We start from the raw sequence: 25,864 nt of genomic DNA, 5'->3' as shown, positions 1-25,864 counted from the left end.
AGCACACCAAAAGCTTTCTTTACCACCCTATCTACATGAGATTCCACCTTCAGGGAACTGTGCAGTTATTCCCAGATCCCTCTGTTCAACTGCATTCTTCAATTCCCTACCATTTACGTCCTATTTTGATTTGTCCTGCCAAGATGTAGCACCTCACACTTATCACCATTAAACTCCATCTGCCATCTTTCAGCCCACTCTTCCAACTGGCATAAATCTCTCTGTAGACTTTGAAATTCTACTTCATTATCCACAACACCACCTATCTTAGTATCATCTGCATACTTACTAATCCAATTTACCACACCATCATCTAGATCATTGATGTACATGACAAACAACAGTGGACCCAACACAGATCCCTGTGGCACCCCACTAGTCACTAGCCTCCAACCTGACAAACAGCCATCCACCATTACTCTCTGGCATCTCCCATTCAGCCACTGTTGAATCCATCTTGCTACTCTCCACCATTAATACCAAACAATTGAACCTTCTTAACCAACCTTCCATGAGGAACCTTGTCAAAGGCCTTACCGAAGTCCATATACACAACATCCACTGCTTTACCCTCATCAATTTCCCGAGTAACCTCTTCAAAAAATTCAAGAAGATTAGTCAAACATGACCTTCCAGGCACAAATCCATGTTGACTGTTCCTAATCAGACCCTGTTTATCCAGATGCTTATATACATTATCTCTAAGTATCCTTTCTATTAATTTGTCCACCACTGACGTCAAACTAACAGGTCTATAATTGCTAGGTTTACTCTTAGAACCCTTTTTAAACAATGGAACAACATGCGCAGTACGCCAATCCTCCGGCACTATTCCCGTTTCTAGTGACATTTGAAATATTTCTGTCATAGCCCCTGCTATTTCTACACTAACTTCCCTCAATGTCCTAGGGAATATCCTGTCCGGACCTGGAGAATTATCCACTTTTATATTTCTCAAAAGTGTCAGTACTTCCTCTTCTTTGAATCTCATTGTTTCTATAGCTACACTACTTGTTTCCCTTACCTCACATAATTCAATATCCTTCTCCTTGGTGAATACCGAAGAAAAGAAATTGTTCAATATCTCCCTCATCTCTTTTGGCTCTGCAGATAGCTGTCCACTCTGACTCTCTAATGGACCAATTTTATCCCTCGTTATCCTTTTGCTATTAATATAGCTGTAGAAAGCCTTTGGATTTACTTTCACCTTACTTGCCAAAGCAACCTCATATCTTCTTTTAGCTTTTCTAATTTCTTTCTTAAGATTCTTTTTACATTCTTTATACTCCCCAAGCACCTCATTTACTCCATGCTGCCTATAATTATTGTAGATCTCTCTCTTTTTCCGAACCAAGTGTCCAATTTCCCTTGAAAACCATGGCTCTTTCCAATTTCTACTATTTCCTTTCAACCGAACAGGGACATAAAGATTCTGTACTCTTAAAATTTCACCTTTAAATGGCCTCCATTTCTCTTCCACATCTTTCCCATAAAACAAAATGTCCCAATTTACTCCTTTTAAATCCTTTCGCATCTCCTCAAAGTTAGCCTTTCTCCAATCAAAAATCTCAACCCTAGGTCTAGTTCTGACCCACTCCATAATTATATTGAAACTAATGGTATTGTGATCACTGGTCCCGAACTGTTCCCCAACGCATACCTCTGCCACCTGACCCATCTCATTTCCTAACAGGAGGTCCAGCACCGCCCCTTCTCTAGTAGGTACCTCTATGTATTGCTACAAAAAACTATCCTGCACACATTTTACAAACTCCAAACCATCCAGCCCATTTACAGAATGTGTTTCCCAGTCTATGTGTGGAAAATTGAAATCTCCCACAATCACTACCTTGTGTTTACTACTAATATCTGCGATCTCCTTACATATTTGCTCTTCCAATTCTCGCTCCCCATTTGGCGGTCTTTAATACACCCCTATAAGTGTTGCTACCCCTTTCCCATTTCTCAGTTCCAACCAAATAGCCTCCCTAGACGAGCCCTCTAATCTATCCTGCCAAAGCACTGCTGTAATATCTTCCCTGATAAGCAATGCAACACCTCCACCTCTTGCCCCTCCAATTCTATCACACCTGAAGCAACAAAATCCTGGAATATTTAGTTTCCAATCACAGCCGTCCTGCAACCATGTTTCACTGATCGCCACAACATCATACTTCCAGGTGTCAATCCAGGCTAAAAGTTCATCCACCTTTCTTACAATGCTCCTAGCATTAAAATATGCACATTTAAGAAACCCACCCCCTCTTATTCTCTGTTTATTGTCTTTTTCTTCTTTCTCCCCTACATTTTGGGTCAGAGTGCTACCCTTCTCTGCCTCCTGCCTCACACACTGACTGCTAGCTTTCCCAATTTGAGTCCCTCCCCCCAACCGTTCTAGTTTAAAGACTCCCCAGTAGCCTTTGCAAATCTCCCCGCCAGGATATTGGTCCCCCTCGAGTTCAAGTGCAACCCGTCCTTTCTGTACAGGTCGCACCTTCCCCAAAAGAGGTCCCTGACAAAGTGTTCCAGGCACTCATCACTAAAAATCTTAAAAACTTGCCCTGCACATTTACTTTAGACTCCAGAGATATAGCATGGAAACAGGCCCTTTGGCCTACCGAATCCATGCTGACCAGCGATACACAAGAACTATCCTACACACTAGGAAAAATTTACAGTTACAGAAGCCAATTAACCTGCAAACCTATACATCTTTCAGTGTGGAAGAAAACCCAGACAGTCACAGGTAGAACATACAAACTCCATCCAGACAGCACCAGTAGCCAGGATCAAACCTGGGTCTTTGGTGTTGTAAGGCAGTAACTCTACCACAGCATCACTGTGCCACCCGGACCATTTGATTTTTTCTCTTTCACCTTCAAGCTATATCCTCTTGCCTTTGATATTTCCATCCTGGGAAAAGATGATGACTGTCCACCTCATCACTGCCTCTCATAATTTTATATACTTCTATCAGGTCTCCCCTCAACATCCAACATTCCAGATAAAGAATCGGTCTGTCCAACCTCTTGTATCTAAATACCCCTAATCTTGGCATCATTTTGGTAAATCTCCTCTGGACCTTCTTCATCGCCTCCATGTCTTTCCTGGAAAGGGGTACCAGAACTGCATGCAATACTCCAAATACGGCTCAATCAAAGTTTTATCAATCTGCATTATGACCTCGACATACTCAATACCCCAACCAAGGTAAGCTTTCTTTATCACTACTTGTGTTGTCACTTCCAAGGAGTTATAGATTTGGACCCAAGATCCCTTTGTACATCAATGCTGTTAAGGGTCTTGTCAGTAATTGTATATTTTAATTCGTTTTGGCCAGATTGGGTTCTAATTTTGGCGTCAAGCAAAATCTCCAACAATATATTGTATGAGCCATTCAGATTTCAGCATCTACTTTCATTCAGGTGGTTGCCAGCATTTCTGTAGCCTGGAACCTTTTATTCAGCTAAATGAGCAATTTGTAAAGCATTACAAAAACAAAACAAGATTTGCATAATTTTCGTACCATTATTGAATTGATGTTTGAAAATTGATGTTCAGTGGGAGACTGATAATGAAAATTGGATTCAAGGTGCAGTTGCAGGCGCTTTCATTTTCAATTGGAAAATTGCCACTTTCTTTGTGTACCAATGTTTGATTAAACAGGATTTGCATCTCATGTATTCAACAGGGGTGTGGGAAGAAGGTTATAGTTTACCGTTGCAAAACAAAAGCCCCACTTTGATGTTTGAATATTCATTTCAGTTTATCAATTTTAATCATTCTTTACTTTCCTCTTTCAAGATGTTAAACCTAGATTTAGCACACTTCAGGTTTTTTTTTGTTAATTAGATTCATATAGCTAACTGTTAATAAATGGAATAATGCAGAATACTTGTAAATGAAGCAATGCTCAGTTTTATTCAGTGATTGGAAATATCCATGTGGGTTCTCCTAATATATTATTAGAGCAACTAGTTTCTGCTGAATTAGCATTGCAACTTCAAAGAAATCCAGACAATTCCTCCTCCATAATTGGATAGCTCTATCAGATGCAATACACACCTGCCAAAGCAAAGAACGGGCTGGTCTGCTACCAGTTCATGCTGGCGTTTATGCCAGATTTACGATTGGCCAGGTGTCACTGGGAGAGTTGGCTCTGTGGCTGGGGCAGCCATCAAATTTATGTGGCAGAGGTTCTGCTACAGAATTGCAGAATGGGCAATGGTAAAACTCAAATAATCCAGCACACTAGTGGTGCCACACTAGGATATTACTATATTACCACAGATGGCTGTGGAGGCCAAGTCAATGGATATTTTTAAGGTAAAGATTAACAGATTCTTGATTAGTCCGGCTGACAGGGGTTATGGGAATAAGGCAGGAGAAGATAGATCAGCCACGATTGAATGGCAGAATAGATTTGATAAGCTGAATGGCCTAATTTTTATGAAGGTATTATTATAATAGTCTGATGTTCTTTTAATTGCTTATATAATGTTGCACAATATTTTGATACATTTTCCAGTGAACCTGGTCAACTGAAAGCGAAGACATGAGAAACTGCAGATACTGGAATCTTGAGCAAGACACAAAGGTGGTGCAGTGGTAGAGTTGCTGTCTTACAACGCATGCAGCGCCAGAGACCCGGGTTCAATCCTGACCATGGACGCTGTCTGTACGGAGTTTGTATGTTCTCCCCTTGACCACATGGGTTTTCTCAGAGATCTTCGGTTTTCTCCCACACTCCAAAGACGTACAGGTCTGTAGGTAATTGCTTAGGTTTGTATACTTGGTATAAGTGTAAGTTGTCCCTAGTGTGTGTAGGGTAGTGTTACTGTGCAGGGATCGCTGGTCGGTGTGGACTCGGTGGGCCGAAGGGCCTGTTTCCGTGCTCTATCTCTAAACTAAACAAAGTGCTGGAGTTACTCAGCAGGTTAGACAGCATCAGTGGAGAGGTAGGCAGGTGACATTTTGGGACGGGACTTTTCTTCAGACTGAAGAAGGGTCACAACCTGAAATGTCACCTATCAGATGCTGCCTGATCCACGGAGTTACTCCAGCACTTTGTGTTTTGCTCCAGTTGACAGGGAATGTGGTTACTAGACACCAGAAAGTAGGCAGGGAATGTGCGAACCTGTGACAAAGCAACTGGGTGAAGAGCGTCGATACCCGGGCCCCAGCAAGTGGGAAGAAAGCACACCAAACATTAACTGATGAACAGGATGCCCAACCATTGGAGTTTCCATTGGAGTTTTATTGTATAAATGACAGAAAGTGCTCAAGTCCAGCACGACTAGCAAGGTTGATCCAATTGTCTGTTTCGGTGCTATATATTTTGAGCTATCTCTAATGTATATGTTCAAACAGGTGATATCCAAACACCCTAGGTCATTGTGAAGAAATGGAGAACGGACCCATATTCTTTCTTCATGCGAATGATCTACTGAATGTACATGGGGAGTAAACTAGAATTTGAGACCTGTGCCCCTAAATCCTCTTTCTGCAAACCTATTCTGGTTTGCCTTTGAGGCCCAGAGATCTGTGCATTTCCCTGTGTTCCGCCTAGTGCACTCACTCCTCCTTCCGTCAAACCCCTTTACACAATCCATCTTCCTTCTTCCGACTCTCTCTCCTAAGCAAACTTGCTTGTTCGAATCTTTCTTGCTGAATGTATGTTATGGATATAAAGAAAATCTGAGGATTCTGTACAGATCCGTGGGAAACTTGAGCAATCGAGCCAGAGAAAAACATTTTGTTCAAGGAGTATTTCTGGTCCAATTAAAGGCGTTAAATGGCAACTGCCAATAATTGTTGCAAATTTCAGTAGTTCTTGGCAACCTGTTGCACACCTTAAGCTACAGAGCAGATAAACAATAATGCAGTGTATGTGGGCTTGAGGCATGAGGGCTCTGGTGGGAGAAAGGTGGAGGGAAGAGGGTTAGCAGTCGGCGGTAAGATCAGAGACGGAGGGGTCATTAGGCACTCCCTAGAGATGGAAGTTTGGGCTGAGAGTCTGTTACAATGATTATACAGTAGGTAACTATCTGGATTAAGTTCCCACTGTTGGGCTGGGATTTACTCTACAAAGCCCCCTTTAAGAAGCATCCATCCAGGTCATGTGTAAGCTGGGTTGTTCTGGAGTGGCCAATGAGAGTTAGTCCATTGAACAACGTGTAGAAACCAAGAACTGCAGATGCTGGTTTATACCAAAGATACACACAAAGTGCTGGAGTAACTCAGCGGCTCAGGCAGCTTCTCTGAAGAAAAAAGATGGGTGACGTTTGAGTGATCATGGAACACTGTGCTCTAAATTCTCGGCAACACCAAGTGTTCCATGTGGAACCAAGTTCTGTCATGTACAAATGTGGACACAAGGAACTCCAAATGTCTATTTTTTATCAAAATTATAAGGTGTTGGACTAGCTGAACGGGTCAGGTGACATCCTTCTGGGGAATCTCTTTTCTTTTGTAAACCAGCATCTGCAGTTTCTTGTTTCAACATTCTCTGTGGAGGACATGAATAGGCAACGTTTCGGTTCAGGAACCTTGAAAGGTCACTTATCCATGTCCTCTAGAGATGCTGCCTGTCCCACTGAGTTAATCCTGCACTCTGCGTTTTTTCTATGTGCAAATGACACAGAAATTTCCTGGACAGGACCTACAGTGAGGTTGTCACCCCAAGGATAGGGGAAGAACGAAGGTGTGTGACTGAGAGAAAGGGTGGTATTCCTGGAGTGCAGGAGACCCAGGTGGCTGGGCCTAATGAAAACAGGTACGCCCTCTTGGGAACTGTCGGGGGAGACGATGCTTCCAGTCCGAGCGGCGGACACATCGGTGGCTCCAATACTAGAGATGGGACTCGACTGGCGTTGGGCAGAGCCATAGTGGTGGGTGACTACATTGTCAGAGGAGCAGACAGGAGATTCTGTGGCAGCAGACGAGACGCGAGGATGGTTCGGGATGTCACAAGCCGAATTCAGAACATCCTCGAGAGAGAAGGTGAACAGCCGGCAGTAGTTGTGCACGTAGGCACAAACGACATCGGGAAGAAGAGGAAGGAGGTTCTCCAATGTGAGTTCAGAAAGTTAGGAAGAAGACTAAAAAGCAGGACTTCTAGGGTGGTTATCTCTGGATTGCTTCCAGTACCTCGTGCTAGTGAGGACAGGAACAGGGAGATAGGGGATCTGAATGTGTGGCTGAGGGGCTGGAGCAGGGAGCAAGGATTTAGATTTATAGACCACTGGGATCTCTTCTGAGGTAGGGGTGATCTGTACAAAAGGGACGGGTTGCACCTTAACTGGAGGCGGACCGACATTCTGGCAGGCAGGTTTGCTAGGACTACACGTGTGGGTTTAAACTAAATAGTGGGGGCGAGGGATTGACAAATTGGGAGTATAAAGATGGAGTTGAAGGGCAAGTGACTACAGGAAAAATTACAAAAGATTCTTGAATTAATGGGAAGGAAAGTTCGAGAAGGGATAAAAGAGTAAGGTCAGGGCCAATTGCGATGAGAGGGGGGACGTGAATACGGAGGTCAAAGTGTTGTATATGAATGCGCGAGGATAAGAAATAAAATGGACAAGCTTGAGGCTCAGTTAGAAATTGGCAAGTACGATGTTGTGGGAATTACTGAGACATGGCTGCAAAGAAGGCCAGGGCTGGGAACTGAATATTTAAGGATATACCTCCTATCGAAAAGACAGACAGGTGGGCAGAGGGGGTGGGGTCGCTCTGTTGGTGAGGAATTAAATTCAGTCCCTTGCAAGGGGTGACATTGAAACAGGAGATGTGGAGTCAGTATGGAAAGAACTAAGGAATTGTAAGGGTAAAAATACCCTAATGGGACTTATCTACAGGCCCACAAATAGCAGCCTGGATATAGGGTGCAAGTTGAATCGGGAGTTAAAATTGGAATGTAGTAAAGGTAATGCTGTGGTTGTTATGGGAAATTTCAACATGCAGGTAGACTGGGAAAATCAGGTTGGTACGGGACCCCAAGAAAGGGACTTTGTAGAGTGCCTTCGTGATGGATTCTTTGAACAACCTGTATTGGAGCCTACCAGGGAGAAGGCAATTCGAGATTTAGTGTTATGTAATGAACTGGATTTTATAAAGGAACTAGAGGTTAATGAGCCATTAGGAGGTAGTGACCATATATGATCAGGTTGAATCTACAATTGGAGAGGGAGAAGGATAGATCGGAGGTGTCAGTGTTACAGTTGAATAAAGGGTACTATGGGGCCATGAGGGAGGAGCTGGCCAAAGTTCACTGGAAAGATACCTTAGCAGGGATGACAGTGGAACAACAATGGCAGGTATTTCTAGGAATAATACAGAAGGTGCAGGATCAGTTCATTCCTAGGAGGAAGAAAGATTCCAAGGGGAGTAAGGGGCGACCGTGGCTGACATGGGACGTCAGGGACAGTTTAAAAAGAAAAGAGAAGAAGTACAACGTTGCAAAGATGAGCGGGAAGCAAGAGGATTGGGTAATGTTTAAAGAGCAACAGAAGATAACTAAAAAGACAATACGGGGAGAAATGATGAGGTACGAAGGTAAGCTAGCCAAGAATATAAAGGAGGATAGTAAAAGCTTCTTTAGGTATTTGAAGAGGAAAAAATTAGTTAAGACCAAAGTTGGACCCTTTGGAAGATGAGTTGAACAGGTACTTTGGATTCGTCTTCACTAAGGAGGACACAAACAATCTTCCTAATATAGTAGTGGCCAGAGGATCTGGGGTGATGGGGGAACTGAAGGAAATCCACAGTAAGCAGGAAATTATGTTGAGTAGACTGATGGGACTGAAGGCTGATAAATCCCCAGGGCCTGATGGTCTGCATCCCAGGGTACTTAAGGAAGTGGCTCTAGAAATCGTGGATGCATTGGTGATAATTTTCTAATGTTCTATAGACTAAGGATCAGTTCCTGTGGATTGGAGGGTAGCTAATGTTATCCCACTTTTTAAGAAAGGCGGGAGAGAGAAAACAGGAAATTATAGACCAGTTAGCCTCACATCGGTGGTGGGGAAGGTGCTGGAGTCAATTATAAAAGATGAAATGGCCGCACATTTGGAATGCAGTAACAGGATCGGTCTGAGTCAGAATGGATTTACGAAGGGGAAATCATGCTTGACTGATCTTCTGGAATTTTTTGAGGATGTAACTCGGAAAATGGACAAGGGAGAGCCAGTGGATGTAGTTTACCTGAACTTTCAGAAAGCATTTGATAAGATCCCACATAGGAGATTAGTGGGCAAAATTAGAGCACATGGTATTGGGGGTAGAGTGCTGACATGGATAGAAAATTGGTTGGCAGACAGGAAACACAGAGTAGGGATTAACGGGTCCCTTTCAGAATGGCAAGCAGTGACTAGTGGGATACTGCAAGGCTCGGTGCTGGGATCGCAGCTATTTACAATGTACATCAATGATTTGGATGAAGGTATTCAAAGTAACATTAGCAAATTTGCAGATGACATAAAGCTGGGTGGCAGTGTGAACTGTGAGGACGATGCTATGAGAATGCAGGGTGACTTGGACAGGTTGGGGGTGGGCAGATGCATGGCAGATGAAGTTTAATGTGGATAAATGTGAGGTTATCCACTTTGGTATCAAAAACAGGAAGGCAGATTACAATCTAAATGGCGTCAAGTTAGGAAAAGGACACGCTAGAGGCAGGAAACATGTTCCCGATGTTGGGGGAGTCCAGAACCAGGGGCCACAGTTTAAGAATAAGGGGTAAGCCATTTAGAAAGGAGGCGAGGAAACGCTTTTTCTCACAGAGAGTTGTGAGTCTGTGGAATTGTCTGGAGGACGGTGGAGGACGGTTCCCTGGATACTTTCAAGAGAGAGCTAGATAGGGCTCTTAAAGATAGCGGAGTCAGAGGATATGGGGAGAAGGCAGGAACAGGGTACTGATTGTGGATGATCAGCCATGATTACATTGAATGGCGGTGCTGGCTCGAAGTGCTGAATAGCCTACTCCTGCACCTATTGTCTATTGTCTAAATGGCATCATGAGCCCCAGGGTGATTTGCAACAGGCAGTCAATCCCCTGTCAAGTTTCTGCACTGCTGCGATTTAAACTGGAAATGGTCACAATTATTTTTCGCTTTGGAAAATTAACGATTTCCAAAAACATAGTACTGACAAGACAAGTTCAACGTGACTGAAACTTGATGCTACTATTACTGTGGCCTGACTTAGATTATCAATGCCCCATATTACTATGCATTGCTGTTTTCCAATAACTCCACGTGCAGATCTGTATCATCTACTAAACCTTAATGTATCAAGCTCAGCTTGGCTCAGATTTGTTTGAACAGCAAGCTAAACACGTGAACTTACTGCAATTGTACTATTTCAAAACAAGTTTAGTTTCGAGATATAGCATGGAAACAGGCCCTTCGTTCCACCGAGTCCACACTGACCATCGATCATCCGTTCACACTCATTCTAAGTTATATCATTTTCTCATCCACTCCTTACCCACTGGGGGGCAATTACCAGAAGCCAATTAACCTACAAACCCGCATGTCTTTGAGATGTGGGAGGAAACGGGAGCACCCGGAGAAAACGCATGCAATCACAGGGAGAACGTGCAAACATCACACAGACCGCACCAGAGGTCAACATCAAACCTGCGTCTCTGGTGCTGTGAGTCAGCAACTCTGCCTACTGCCCCCAGAGTATAAGGCAGCAGAAACTAAAATTTAGTTGCTGGTGTTCTGTTGCAAGTTGTGATTTTGTTCTCCTCACTGAAGGGTGTTTAGTATTTTCCTTTCATTTGTTGCGAGTCATAGTTACATTAAAAGGCTTTTATTCTTTCAAGTTTATAAAAATCTGTGCATGATGTGAACGATCATCAGTCAATGTCAATGAACTTGAGGTGTATCAAATCATTAGGAGAATTGATAGGTTGAATGCAGACTCCTTTCCCCAGAGTAGGGGAAGCAAGAAGCAGAGGACATAGGTTTTACGTGAGAGATGTATGGTGAACCTGAGGGGGATTTCTTTTCACACAGAGGGCAGTGGATATATGGAAGGAGTTGTCAGAGGAGGTAGTTGAGGCAGGTACTATAACAATGTTTAAAAGACGTTTGGACAGGAAGCGTTTAGAGGGATATGGGCCAGGTGCTGGCAGATGAGACTAGCTTGGATGAGGCATCTTGATCAGCATGGTCGTTGGGCAGAAGGGCCTGTTTCCGTGCAGTTTGACTCGAAGGAACAACGATTGAAAACATGGACGTTAATTTCAATCTTAAAGAAGTAAAATATGATGTGACTTCTGACCTTTCCATTTTTCTAAGTGCTTTACTCTTCTGTCTGATCACTTTACGCCAGTGTTTATGTTCAGGCCCAGTGCCCTTGAGATTTGTGAGTTGTGGAGCATAAATTGGCATCAATAAAATGGGCACTGAACTGGGCATGGTTGGCATGGCTGCAACTTCCTAATGGCAAACCTCAGAGGAACCCCCATCATCCAGTGTGCACGGAGTAGTAGACGATTGTTAGCATACACACCCTGTGGTTGGTCGGATCGCAGCCTGTTGACGCTGTTCTGCACCATCTCATCATCTGTGAATTTGCGTTGTAAATTACCGTTCATTAGTTTGGATCTTTCGTTTTTGACTACAAGAAAAAAAGCTATTTAAATTATGCATTCAATTGTTCTAAATAAGACACCAAGTTCATTCATAGAATGATAGAATTATACAGCATGGAAACAGGTCCTTTGGCCCAACTCGTCCATGCTGACCAAAATGCTCCATCTAAGCTAGTCCCATTTGGCCGTGTTTGGCCCACATCTTTCTAAACTTTTCTTATCCATGTATTTTTAAAATGCTGCTATAGTAGTTGCCTCAGCTACCTGCTCTGGCAGATAATTCCATATACTCACCACCCTCTGAGTGAAAAGGTTGCCCTTCAGGTTCATGTTTGTCCCCCTCACCTTAAACCTATGTCCTATTGCTTGTCTCCCTTACCGTCAGTAAAAGACATGTGCAAACACACACACCCATCTATTCCCCTCATGAGTTTATACACCTCTGTAAGATCACCCCTCAGCCACATGTGCTCCAAGGAATAAAGTCCTCGCCTGCCCAACCCTATAACTCAGGCCCTCAAGTTCTGGCAATCATCTCTACACTCTTTCCAGCTTCGTGGCATCCTTCCTACGGCATGGTGATCAAACAGAACACAGTACTCCAAGCGTGGCCTCATCAACGTCTTGTACACGTGCAATATAACGTCTCAATTTCTATACTCAATACCCTGACTAATGAAGGCCAATGTACCAAAAACCTTCTTGACCATCCTATCTACTGTGGCACCACTTTCACAGAACTATCACTTAGACAAAACCAGATTATGGAATGTGACAAAACATTTACAATGAAGACCAGTGTGTATATGTAACCACTGTTCTTCCTTTATGGTGACTTCCAATGTTAGCAGTCATTTCTTGGATTTTAAAAGGATTTAGAATTTCCTCCTTATTAATAACATGAGGTCCATAATCGAAAAAAAAGTAATTTCAAACTTTTGAAATCTGGTTCATTCCATGAATAACTTATTGTGTTTTATTACATTTTAATTACATCAATTATAAGAAAATATGAAAAAATAGCAAAACACCAACCAAGTAGTATTTTCAGTCATAGTTCATACCGCTGGGTCATAATGTTTTTAAGAGATAGATTTAGCTCTTAGGGCCAAAGGAATCAAGGGATATGGTGAAAAAGCTGGAACGGGGTACTGATTTTAGATGATCAGCCATGATCATATTGAATGACGGTGCTGGCTCGAAGGGCTGGATGGCCTATTCCTGCACCTATTTTTCTATGTTTATGGCTCCAAACGGTACAGAACAGACACAGGTCCATCCCATTCGTGATGACCGTGATGGTTATCTATGCCAATCTCATATCCTCATTCCTTTCATATCTCGGTACCAGTCCAAATTCCTTTTAACCATTATTTCTGCCTCCGCCACTTCCTTTGGCAGCTCGTTGTAGATAACCATCCCCATCTATCTCCTTTAAATTTCTGCCCCTTCATTTTAAATGTGCACCCTAGACTCCCTGACCTTGGGGAAAAGACTAAGTATTCTATATATGCAACTCACAATTTTATGAACCTTGATGAGGTCACCACTCAGCAATCTGTGTTTAAGTGATTAAAGCCCTAAAATTTAGGGAACACCATGGCACATCACTTCTCCACTCTGTCACATCCCTCCTGTACTGTGGCAACTAGAACAGCACACAATACTCCAAGTGTAGTCCAACCAAGGTTTTGTACATCTGCTGCATGATGTCCCAACTCTTATACTCTTTAGATTGGCAAATGGATGGACAAAGGCGAGAGGTGAAAAGGAGACAGAAGGATGACAGAGAAGGGGAGAAGAGGGTGGCACAGTGGCGCAGTGATAGATTTGCTGCCTTACAGCATCAGAGACCCGGGTTCGATCCTGACTAACTTGCCCCACACATCTCCTCTAAACTTTGCCCCTCTCAAGTTAAAACTATGCCCTCTGTTCGATACATTTTCCACCTTGAGAAAGATGTTCCAACTATCTACCCTGTATAAGCCTCTCATAATTTTACTCCTATCAGGTCTCCAACCTCCGACTCTCCCAAAAAAACAATCCATGTTTGGTCAACCTCTCCATACAGCTAATACCTAATCTTTAGTCAGAGCGTGGTGAATCTGTGGAATTCATTGCCATAAGACGGCTGTGGAAGCCAAGCCATTGGGTATTTTAAGGTGGAAATTGACAGATTCTTAATTAGTAAGAGTGTCAAGGGTTATGGGGAAGAATGGGGTGATAGATAGGGTAAAATTGATTAAATGGTGTAGTACACTTGATGGGCCCAATGGCCTAATTATGAACTAATCCAGGCAGCATTCTGGTGAATACTTTCTGCATCCTCTCCATTGGTAAATCTATGAAGCAATGAGTGAGGAAGCTCCAGAGCCAGAGATTAGTTAGAACAAGAAAGTCTTTATAGTGTGGTGACTTTTTTGAGGCCTAAATGCTGGCATTGATCTATTTGGACAGATCTGTATTTCTGCGCTATGAGTCCAGCATTTTTTACCCATTCTTAATTGGCCTTGAGAAAATGGTAGTGACCCCTGCTTGCATGCTGCAGTGATTCTGACAAAGATATTTCCACAATGCTATTGGGCAGTGAGTGCCAAGACTTAGACCCAGTGAAGTTGACCGAACAGTGACAGATTTCCAAGTCAGTTCGGTGTATAACATGGAGGGGAATCTGCAAGTTCCTTCTTCGTCATTGGGTCTGAGTTCTGGAACTCCCTTCCAACCACACCATTGAAGGCACCTTCACCAAAAGGAATTGAGCAGCTTCAGAAGATGGTTTACTGGGACATTGTCAGGGACAATTAAGAATTGGAGTTAAATGATGGTGCTCCCGCACACTTTATGCCTGTCTTTTTCTAGGGTAAGTTGCAACAATCGTCTGTTTTCTCAATGGATATTCGTGCAACACCCACTCCTCCAAGTCCTGATATAGTAACACACAGGACGGTATTTCCTACGAGATAAAAGATAAAGAAAATTCTAACCTTCGTCGTCTGATGAATCCAGCTCTGCCATAAGTTCGTCAAAAGCTTCATCTTTGGTATCTGAATCCTTCATTTCATTGGCTACTGGTTGAAGTTCAGTGTCATCATCAGAATCTGTAAAATACGTTTAGTTTGACAACACATCGATTTATTCTATTTTGTGTTAATCCTTTCAGCATTGGTTAAATTTGCAATAAAACTTAAGACTAAAGTTTTGTCGAATATATTAATAATGGCATTCACATAATGAGGATTTCTTGGGTTGTTGTTAACAACAAACACAAGTAAGGTGTGTGGGTCTGGTCACCACACTTGGCGAAGGGTGACTTTGAGCAGAATTACAAGAATATCCCTGGGACTAGAGAATTTATTTCTGAGTGACCAAACATCGATTCCTTCCTTTGGAGATGGTTTAAACGGAGAAGCATAAGCAAGGTGAAGAGCAAGGAATTATTTTCCTGGCAGGCAACTCAATGATTGGACTGTAGAGATTAATGGTCATAGGAGGAAGGATTAGAGGATGGCTGTGGAAAGATGGTTTCACCTACAAGATGAGAAACATTCATCGCACCTAAAGAAAATATTAACATAGTAATCTTGATGACGAGTGAATTTGTACATGGAACTCATTGTACAGTATACAGTACACCACTGGTAGAATATGGTGAATATTTAGCACATGGATTTGGGTATCAATCAGTTATGAGTCATAAAGTCACACAGCACAGAAAGAGGCCCTTCAGCCGCTACAGAACTACAGCTTGAAATTGGTAGCTGCTATCAGGCAACTGAATCATCCCACCACAACCAGAGAGCTGTGCTGACCTACTATCTATCTATCTTTGGTGACCCTCGGACTATCCTTGATTGGACATTGCTGGCTTTACCTTGCACTAAACGTAATTCCATTACCATATATGAATACACTGTAAATGGAGCTAATGTAATCATGTATTGTCTTTCTGCTGACTGTTTAGCACGCACCAAAAGATATTTCACAGTACCTCGGTACACGTGACGATAAACTAAACAAACTGATAGAAATTGCTGGAATCTACCACTGAAATAGTATCAAGTACACAGTCACCATGGATTTATCCAAAGAAAATCATGATTGACAATTCTTTTTACAGTTTTTTGCCATTGCATTAGGGTGTCACAGTAGAGTTGCTGCCTTATTGCATCAGAGATTGGGTTGGATCCTGACTACAGGTGCTGTCTGTACAGTTTGTACGTTTTCCCTGTGACCCCGAGGGTTTTTTCCGGGTGCTCTGGTTTTCTCCCAATCCGAAGACGTACAGGCTTGTAGGTTAATTGCCCTCTGTTAATTGCCCTAGTGCGTAGGATGCAAAATTGAGATAACAGAGAACTAGTGTACAGGTAAGTGTTGGTCAGTGTGGCAGGCTCATTGGGCTGAAGGGCCTGTTTCCAAGCTGTATCTCAAAACTAGATTAACAGAATAGATACGGGACAACCCAGTTGATTTGGCGCATTTGAACTTTCAGAAGGGCTTCAATAAGGTGCACACGATAAATTTATTAATGTACAGATTTATTAATGTAGATTAAGAATTGTGTAATAACAGAAAAGGTAGAGTAGAAATAGGAATAAAGTGGTCATTTTCAAACTTGGTGTAGGGAGATGCTGCTGTGATTGATGCTGAGTTATGGATAGGTTGCGAATGGAGGCATGGACATAGCAGCTGGAATAAAATGTGGAAAAATAACCAGGTCACCCATTTTGTTAGAAAATATAGAAAGGTAGAGCACTTTTGGGCTACCTCATAGTATCTGAGAAAATCACCTATCCATTCATAGCCATGTGATTGCATCATGGCCCTTGACTCCACATCGCCAATCCTTCACGCAACCTCTTTGGCAGCAATCCATTACATGTATTTTCAGTCAACAGACCATCCTTCGCAATTTCCACCTACTCCAACAAGATAGGGCGGCACAGTGGTAGAGTTCCTGCCATTTCCCTGTTCCCCATCGAGGAACATAAACAGCCTATCCAGATGATGCAGTGGGTCACTTGGTCATGGTGCATGTACCGAGATACAGTGCTAAGCAAATCATAGAACACCTGCACTTCATCCAGTCCAAACTACAGTATTTGGTGATCATTAATGTGGTTCCATGGACTCACCACCACTATGGCCTCTGTCTGTGGTCCCCTGCTCTGATGCAACAAGGCCCCACACAAGCACGAGCAACAACATTCCACCACAATGCCTGGGCACGTCACAGCATTCCTGACACAACGCTGAATCCTCCAACTTTGGGTAACTCCCTCTGTCTTGCTTGTAATTTATCGCGGCCGATAAATCTACCCTCGCAAATAAACCAATGCAACTTTAACATGTTGGTGGGGAAGGGAAAGGGGGGGGGGGGAAATTGAGCATTTGGAAGAAACCCACAAGGTCACAGAGACAAAGTATACATTCCACACAGACGACAACTGAGGTCAATATCAAACATGGGTTGTTACAGCTGTGAGGCAGCGGCTCTACCAGCTGTGCCACCCAAAAATATGAGCGTCAATTGCAAATTTTATTTTTTAAATAAATGTCAATAAATCATTTATTTTCTGACCGGACATTATGTTTGCCTCCAGCTCGTCCAGTTTCTTTTCAACAATGTCACTGTCATTGTCGGGAAGGCTTTCTTCTGGTGGGTCTTCATCGTCACTGTCAGCATCACCGTCAAAGGCTGGAAGGCTTCTGCCACTTCCTACATTTGTGGCCTTTTGATCTGTGTATTCGGGATATAAATGGAGCAGAATTAGGGCCATCTCATCCAATGCCGAGTAACTGTGGCTTTCCGGCTGATTAAGTTGCGGTTGTACAATCACAAGGCTAGAAATGTCCTGAAACAGCGCTAACTTTCCCCGTGCTTTGCAGGTGAAGTTACATTGTGGTCACACAGAGCTTTTCTGCATCCATCCAGGTCTCAGGACATGTACCAAGATAGCATTTGTTGTGCAATGTGCATCTTGACATTACACGCAACATTCTTGGTAGCACGCTAGATTGCAAACCGGCAAAACAGGCTTTCATTGGAGAGTTGCGGCCCAATTCAGCATTAGTCCAACGTTACCTTATCCATTACTGGGACCAAAGTGTGCGTTTTCCAAGAGGTAAATTCTCATTTGAGTTGTTTACTTAGTATGTTAGTTTCCATTGTCATGGTGTCACACCCCCAAACCCTTCCTTTCTGCACAAGAACGTAGAATGGTACAGCATGGGAACAGGCCCTTTGGCCCACAATGTCTGTGCCATATATAATGACAAGAAAAACTCTTATGTGCTTGCATGTAAGTTTAGGTTTATTATTATCAACGGTACCGAGGTACCATGAAAATCTTTGTTTTACATGCTATCCAATCAGATCACATAATACTATACATAAATACAATCAGGTCAAACTCAAGTACAACAGGTGGAGCAAAGGGGAAGATAGAGAATGCATAATATAGTTCTCGGCATTGTAGTGCACCAGTTCCATAGACAAAGTCCAAGGTCCGGAATGGGGTAAAGGGGAATTGGATAGTACCCTTGCTTATGGAAGGACTGTTCAGAAGCTGTTCTGGAGTCTGGTGTTGTGCACTTTCAAGCTTCAGTACTTCTGCCAGACAGGAGCAGGACAAAGAAAGAATGACTAGGATGGGACATCTTTGATTATGTTGGCTGGTTTTCCAAGGCAGCATGAAGTGTAGATGGGGTCAATGGTGGGAAGTCTGGTCTGTGTGATGGACTGGGCTACTTCGGCAACTTTCTGCAATTTCTTGCAAATAATCCTCCCATTCCCTATATAACCATGTTCCTATCCAAAGGCCTCTTAAATTCTACTGTTGGATCTGTCTTCATCACCACCCCAGTAGTGCATTCCACTCATGACACCCTGTGTAAAAACCTTACTCGGCACTTCTTTAAACTTTGTTATTTGATATTTTCCTTCTGGGAAAAAAGGTTCTGTCTACTCAATCTATGCCTCTTATAATTATGTATTCCATAGTTCTAAATAAGACACCAAGTTCATTCATAGAATGATAGAATTATACAGCATGGAAACAGGATCTTTGGCCCCACTCGTCCATGCTGACCAAAATGCTCCATCTAAGCTAGTCCCATTTGCCCGTGTTTGGCCCACATCCTTCTCATTTATATGCTTCTATCGTGTATCCCTTTAATCCCCAAGGATCCAGAGATATCAATCCAAATTTTTCCAACCTCGTCCTGTAGCTAAAAGTGCCATTGTTTTCAAACTCCTCCCATAAGCTATAGAAGATCTTCCAAACAACTTCAATGTAGACTTTGCACTTTTTCTCTGTAACTGCAGCGTTGTAATACCCATGTTGACCAAGATGTCCCATCTACACAAGTCCCACCGGCATGTGTTTGGTCCATATCCATCTAAATCAAGTGTTCCCAATCTGGGGTAAATTTTGCCTACCCAGGGGGTAAATTTGTTGATTCTGGATTTGTACATATTTTTTCTCGTTGACTGACTGTGTTTGGTTCTGGTATACCCGTATCTGTTCATCGTTAGTTGTTCATAAATAAATGAAATAACATTGTTAACATTAAAGTTGCCAGGGGTAAACGGGATGAAAAAGGTTGGGAACCCCTGGTCTAAATCTTTCCTATTCATGTAACAGTCCAAATGCCTTTTAAATGTTGTTGTAAATCACATTATACTCTGCACTCTAGTATTATTCTCTTTGCGCTATCTATTGTAACTGTATGTGGCTTGTTTTACTTGTGTTTGGTATGATGTGATAGAATGCAAACAAAACCTTTCACAGTATCATGGTGCATATGGCAATAATAAACCAACACCAATACCCGTTGTCCTGGTGTACAGCTTGATGTACTGTGGCATAGTGTGACTTGGCTGCTTAGCATGCAAACAAAGCTTTTCACTGTATCTTGGTACGTGTGACAATAATAAACCAATAATATTAGTGATATCTTGAACTCGCTGCCAGAAGTGGTGGAATCAGATAGAATAACTATGTTTTTAAGTTATTTAGACAGGCACTGACTAGATAAGCAAGGCATGGAAGGATATAGACCTAATACACCGCAGAGATTAGTGTAGACAGTCATAGGTTGGTACAGATGCGGTGTGCCGAAAAGCCCATTCTGTACTCTATAACTCTATGACTATTAGAACCACCCAGTATAGTTCACTCCCACATTCTAAATCCTGATAAACTCCAAGTGAAACCATGAGCAGTCTAACCTTTTTCCATTGGTGACCAATTTTCTTCTTGCAAATCTTCAGAAGGTTCATTCCTTTTCGACATTTTTTTTCTTTTCTTTTTTGTTTCATGAGTCAGCTGATCTATAATTGGCATGAGAGAAGCAAATACTTGATGCAGCAATATTTCTGTCTTTCATAGATACGTTTAAATTCCAACACATTTTCTGAAATGGATACCAGCTTTTTATCACTAGCATTTCCACCACATATGCTTTGACATTGCTGTTTGATTACAAGCAAACGTGTTCATTCATAGACATGGAGTCATATGGCACAGAAAGGGGCCGGTCGGCCTATCACATTCATGCCAGCCATCAAGTACCCATCTATGCTAAACCTATTTACCAGCACTTGATTCACTGCTGTCTGCTAAAATAAACATAGTGCACTTTCGTATTGACTAATAAACAAGGAAGAAATTCATAACCTGTTTCTTGCTTTGTGAGTCAGAAGTACAAGGCAAGCTTTTGGAGTAAAGCATTTGAGAGAGGAGGCTAGATGGTGCCAGAGCCTGACGACTCTTTGTAGGCCATTCCAGACGAGGATTTATTATAGATAGGCACAAATTGCTGGAGTAACTCAACAGGTCAAGCAGCATCTCTGGACAACATAGATAGGTGACGTTTCAGGTCAGGACCCTTCTTCAGGCTGAATTTAGTCTGAAAAAGGGTCCCAACCCAAAACGTCACCCATCCATGTTCTCCAGAGATGCTGCCTGATGCGCTGAGTTACTCCAGCATTTTCTGTCTATCTTTGTTATAACCGACATCAGTGGTTCCATTTTAATTACAGGATCTACTACAGTTCACTGCAACTCATCCACAATTTTACTTGTGCATTATTGTACTCATGCATGGTACAATTTGAATGCATTAGACACAATGTTTTTCTACTGTATGTCAGTTCAGGTGACAATAATAATAAACTAAACGACAAAAACTGATCCAATATTATAACAGGTCACAAAATGTAGAAACCTCAAAAGTTGGAGAAAACTGTGGGCCGAGTTTACCTCTCATTTTATGGACATTTTACGCCAATAGGAATAATGGGTGTTAATGAGTGCAAAGTTATTCAAACAGCATCAACTCTGTACATAGTAGAATCTCAGGATATCATGACTGTTTCCCAATGGCATAAAGTAAGCAGAGATGAGCACTATTATTATCCTCACCTTCTTGAGTTTTGCGCTGAAAGTTTTGTAAAACCTTTTGAATCCTTTTCTCATCGGGGTCTGGATAAAGTACCTCTTCATACTCTATACCATAACAGAAGTGGTTTGTGAGTTGGTAACTGAATGTTAAATAACACATTTCTACTCAATACTTTTATTTCATTTTAATTACTGAATATAATTTTTAATCTCAGATGTCACATTGAGGGCAATTTTCATCACACTATTCAAACAGAGATTAGGAGGGATTTGTTTTTATATTGCAGCATGCAAAAACAAAATGTGGAACTTTACCAAGAAGGTGGACAGTGTGGATGGGAAAACAAAACAAAGAGGATGAGATTGGGAAGTGTGGAGACACAGAGGGTCCCTGGAGATCGTTAAAGGAGGCAAGGTGGGGACATTTGGAAGTTAACAAGCTCACAGTGCTTTTCTTTATCAATCAAGGAATAGAATATAAGGGAAGTTTATGCTAAAATCATACACAATGCTAGTTGGAGCACATCTTAAATTCTGGTCACATTATAAGACAGATGTGATTATACTCGAGAACGTGCAATGGGAGATTTATGAGGATGTTGTCACTGCAAAATTGTAGCTGTAGGGAAAGATTGGATAAACTGCGATCGTTTGTTTTGGAAAAGTGGAGGCTGGGGAGCGATTTAATGGAGGGTATAAAATTTGAGGACCTAGATATTTAGGAAGAATTCAATTCCCATCTCAGAGAAGTCAAACTTCAGGGATACAGCATTTGTGACTTATGGAGGCAGAGGAGAGATGAGAATATTTTCCTCTCCATCAATATGATGGTAGAGATATGGAACCTACTGCCTGAAAAGGTGAGGGACAGATGCCTTCCCACATGAACTGCAAGGCTCTGGACCGAGAGTGGGAAGGCAGGATTGGGCTGGAAACTATTTTTTTTCAAATAGCATGGAAGCGATGGGCTGAATGGTCTACTTCTGCACTTGATTCACCACCTATTCTAACCCTCCCTCCTTACCTGAACTTGTGTGCCTCTTGGCCTTCCATCCTTCTTAACCAGTCGCAGCGGAACTGAGACTTAGTTCCCAACACACTTTTGTTCAGGGTTAACAAATAATTATCCAGATAAATCATTGTGTGACTTAATTCTGCACCAGCATGCTGCAAGTACTACAATTATAATCCAAATGTTTACCTAATACTGGAACTACTGGAAGTGTTGGTAATTCCGAGACAGTTTTAGGGATTTCATCTGCAGGTTTTAGGACAAGTATTTCTGCATTGAGATGATTAAAAAAATCAAAATTAACGAAATCTTCTGCTAGATTCAAAATGCACCTTAAATTACAAATGAATTTTAACTTTTTCACTTAAATGAGGCTCTGTCATTAGGAAACTGATGGAGATGTAAAAGTTTCCTTCAGTGGTATTGGGCTTAGATTTACAGTGTTAGTGTGCAACATAAGGTCAGAGCAAAGACTAATAACCGTACAGGAGTGTGGCAGGGAGACATTGCGTTGAACTGCAGCTTCTGATTTTCATTCACCCTTTCAATCATTTTCACAGCTAACTAGCATGACAGTGGGCCAACCTTTCAATCAACACAGCTCTCTCTCTCTCTCTCGTCAGAGCACAACCTCTAGACTGAAAGAGACCATTCCTGTGAAGCCCGTCGGCTCTAGAGTGCTGTCGCTTGCAAAGGGAAAGAAGCAAGTAAAGTTGATATTAACAAATTTAACCTGAGCCTATCTCAGGCTAATAATGATATTATTTTATAGCAGGTGAGGTTTTAAATGCAAAGGACACTGTTACTGGCCCAGACGGCATATCGCTGGACAGGATTAACAAATGGACATCAACGTGTTAACTAGAATATATCTTTCTTGCATTTGATGAGGCTAATGCCAGCTGGCATCAGCAATGGACATCTGCAAGCAACAAATCCATTCCATTGGTATCCCAAACACATGATCATATGTATGGGCTGTACGAGTCTCCCCATCCCCTTCCCCTGCATCCAATGACTACACAATTCGCAACTCTATCTCTCAAGCTTCACAATTCATAACTCTTATCCTTTTTGGGTTCACATCTGTTTTTCATCCTTCGCCTTTGTCCAACAATCTATTGCCTGTAAGAATCACCTATTCTCTGCTCTGTCCTGCCCAAACTCTTTTCCAGCTTTCCTTCCCTCCCCCCCCCCCCCCCCGCAAGCAGTCTGCAGAAGGATCCTGACCCAAAACGTCACCTAAACATGTTCTCCAGAGATGCTGAGTTACTCCAGCACTTAATGCCTTTCTTTGATATTAACCACCATCTGCAGTTCCTTGTTATTACTTAAATCTATGTTAATAAGCCAGGGAGGACCTGCACTCTTAAACTGATGAACCCCACACTCCCTGAATCAACAGATTTGCAAAACAATCAGTGTTTACCTTGTGTTGATTCTTTCGTTGGATTTTGAATCACTGCTTCTTCAGGCATTGCCACGTACAACACTGGACATTGCACAAACAGATCAGTTAATTAAAATCATCGTGGAAATAATCTGTTTTAAATCACAAATGTATCTGGGTTTCAAATGAACTAAAACCAGGTCTAGAAAAAATTAATGAAATATTCGTTGTGAACAAGAAGAGAGGTGTATAATTTAACACATTTAGCTTGCTTCTAATTCTCTCCTCCATCTCCGGTAACCTCTTCTTTCCCCCTTCCCCTTCTGTTCAAACTCCTTTCCCCAGCTCCTTGTTCTCAGTTATCCTTCCATACCCTCTTCTCGCTTCTTCCCTTGTCTACTCTTTTCACTGCAATCACTAAGATCTGGGCACCATATTGTTCAGCTCTTTAAATGTCTTCTCAGCCTGTCTCACCTCCGCAGGTTGAGTAACCCAGCAAGGAAGCACATTGGCCACGTTACCGGACTAGTGTCTGGACTAGTGATACAGAAGCTTAAATTCATACCTCACAATGGCAGCTGAGGATTTAAATATAAGTACACGTCCACCAATGATTTTCCGGCACACTTTGTTCCAGAGCATCGCCATATTATCCAATGTGCAGGACCAACAGAGGTCGTGGGCTTGAGGGGCCGAGATACCCGGCTACAAAGCTGGCCGTGGAAGTTGGCTATGGGAACATATCTGGCAGCTTCTGGAACATCGGCTTCATTCCAGAGCCCTGGTCGCAGCCGGCAAATTTGACCCATCGATTGACACGGAAGTCTGGATGAGGTCAAGATCGGCCGCCTCACCTGGTCTAGGTGCCACATTTTTGGGGGGTCTCCGGGGGAGATTTTAAGTGTGCTCAAAATCCAATGAAAGAATCAACACAAGGTAAACTCCGATTTCAAGTGTGCTCTCGTAATTTTGTCAAGATAAAAGGGGGCCGGAAAGTTGGTGTGGACATGGTATTACATTCTGGAAATAAAAGCTGTTAGGCCTTCTAATGTCACTCAGGGAAAGAAATCCATTATCCTAACCTAGCCTCGTCTACATGTGACTTCATACTCATATTTGTAGATTATACTTATCTGTCTCCTTGTTTAGGGACAAGACACAAACTAAAGTTCGAGCAATATCCTATTTCCGTAATCAAAAGAATTTACAATTTCACATTTCACAAAACAACAACAAAAATGGGTGAATTAAAGACTTTTAAACTTTCTGAATCAGCTGGTCAGTAAGAAAGTGTTGTGCTGGATGTTTTCTTGTTTGAGATTCATGTGTTGTTCCTTCAGTCAAAATCGTTTCAGGATGTGCAAATATGCTGCTGATTGGGCATTCTTCGCACCAGGCATGCAAACTCATCTGCTTGTAAAATGACTGCCATAAATATTCTGTTAGTTGCAACTTTCCATCAGAAGTTGCACAGAATCTTCACGCAGACAGGCTCCGTCAATGGCAAACTCTGCCAACAAATACGTGCACCTTCAGTGGAACCATTGTACGGAGTTTGTATGTTCTCCCCGTGACCTGTTTGGGTTTTCTCTGAGTGTTCCAGTACCTCCCACACTCCAAAGAAGTATAGGTTTGTAGGATAATCGGTTTGGTAAAAAAATGTAAAAAATTGTCCCAAGAGTGTGTGATAGTGTTAGTGTGCTGGAATCACTGGTTGGTGCTAACTCGGTGGGTCCAAGGACCTGTTTCTGCACTGTATCTCTAAACAAAACTAAAAGGTTTCTTAGATCAATGCCTACAAACATGAAGTGTCTGCAGAAGGGTCTCAACCCGAAACATCACTTATTCCTTTTCTCGAGATGCTGCCTGACCTGCTGAGTTACTTCAGCTTTGTGTTTATCTTCGGTTTAAATCAGCATCTGCAGTTCCTTCCTACAGCTACTGACATTTGCTGTGGCAAGCATGTTACTAAGTCAATTCTAAGCATGATTCACAACTTCCATATGAAGGCTGCGGTGTGTCAGTAAGAGCGGTTTCCTAGGCTAGTTCAGAATGTAGTTCCGAATTATCCACATTACTTAGGATATGCAGTCATCTATAGATCACACCAGGTGAGGCTGAAAGATCACCTTCCCTGGTCAACCACATGGGTTTGATAGTTTCACAATCAGCATTATTGGGGGAAGCTTCCTCTTTAAACATCCAAATTAGTTAGTTCACGGAATACATTGAATGGGTTGATGTCGCCTGGTTAGACTATCAGGATTCTGAAGTGATAGTCCAGTAACTTAACCACCATTCCTAACCGTAAAATACCATGTATATCCAAGCAGAAATTCAGCAGGATATTTGTTTCCACCCCAAAGGCAGTGGGATTGTTTAAAATGCTTTCTAAGGCAAGACGGGTATAAACAGCATTGATGTATTTGGAATGTGTCAAAGAGGGCAGCACA

The 25,864-nt window shown here is 42.3% G+C and overlaps 1 protein-coding gene across 1 annotated transcript in view; it reads right to left on the bottom strand.

Annotated features, from left to right (window-relative positions):
* LOC116979420 overlaps positions 1-25,864 on the bottom strand; it is a 115,850-nt gene that overhangs the window by 21,448 nt on the left and 68,538 nt on the right. The window contains exons 16-22 of the mRNA XM_033030984.1: positions 23,451-23,513; positions 22,211-22,291; positions 21,031-21,114; positions 19,836-19,937; positions 17,184-17,342; positions 14,590-14,703; positions 11,524-11,631 (exon numbers count right to left, since the gene is read on the bottom strand). Coding sequence (XP_032886875.1) covers positions 11,524-11,631; positions 14,590-14,703; positions 17,184-17,342; positions 19,836-19,937; positions 21,031-21,114; positions 22,211-22,291; positions 23,451-23,513 — 711 coding nt within the window. The remainder of the gene's footprint in view (positions 1-11,523; positions 11,632-14,589; positions 14,704-17,183; positions 17,343-19,835; positions 19,938-21,030; positions 21,115-22,210; positions 22,292-23,450; positions 23,514-25,864) is intronic.

The sequence above is a fragment of the Amblyraja radiata genome, chromosome 12, assembly GCF_010909765.2.
Source record: "Amblyraja radiata isolate CabotCenter1 chromosome 12, sAmbRad1.1.pri, whole genome shotgun sequence".
In the NCBI taxonomy this organism is placed as follows: Eukaryota; Metazoa; Chordata; class Chondrichthyes; order Rajiformes; family Rajidae; genus Amblyraja; species Amblyraja radiata.
This window is presented reverse-complemented; position numbering and strand designations above follow the sequence as displayed.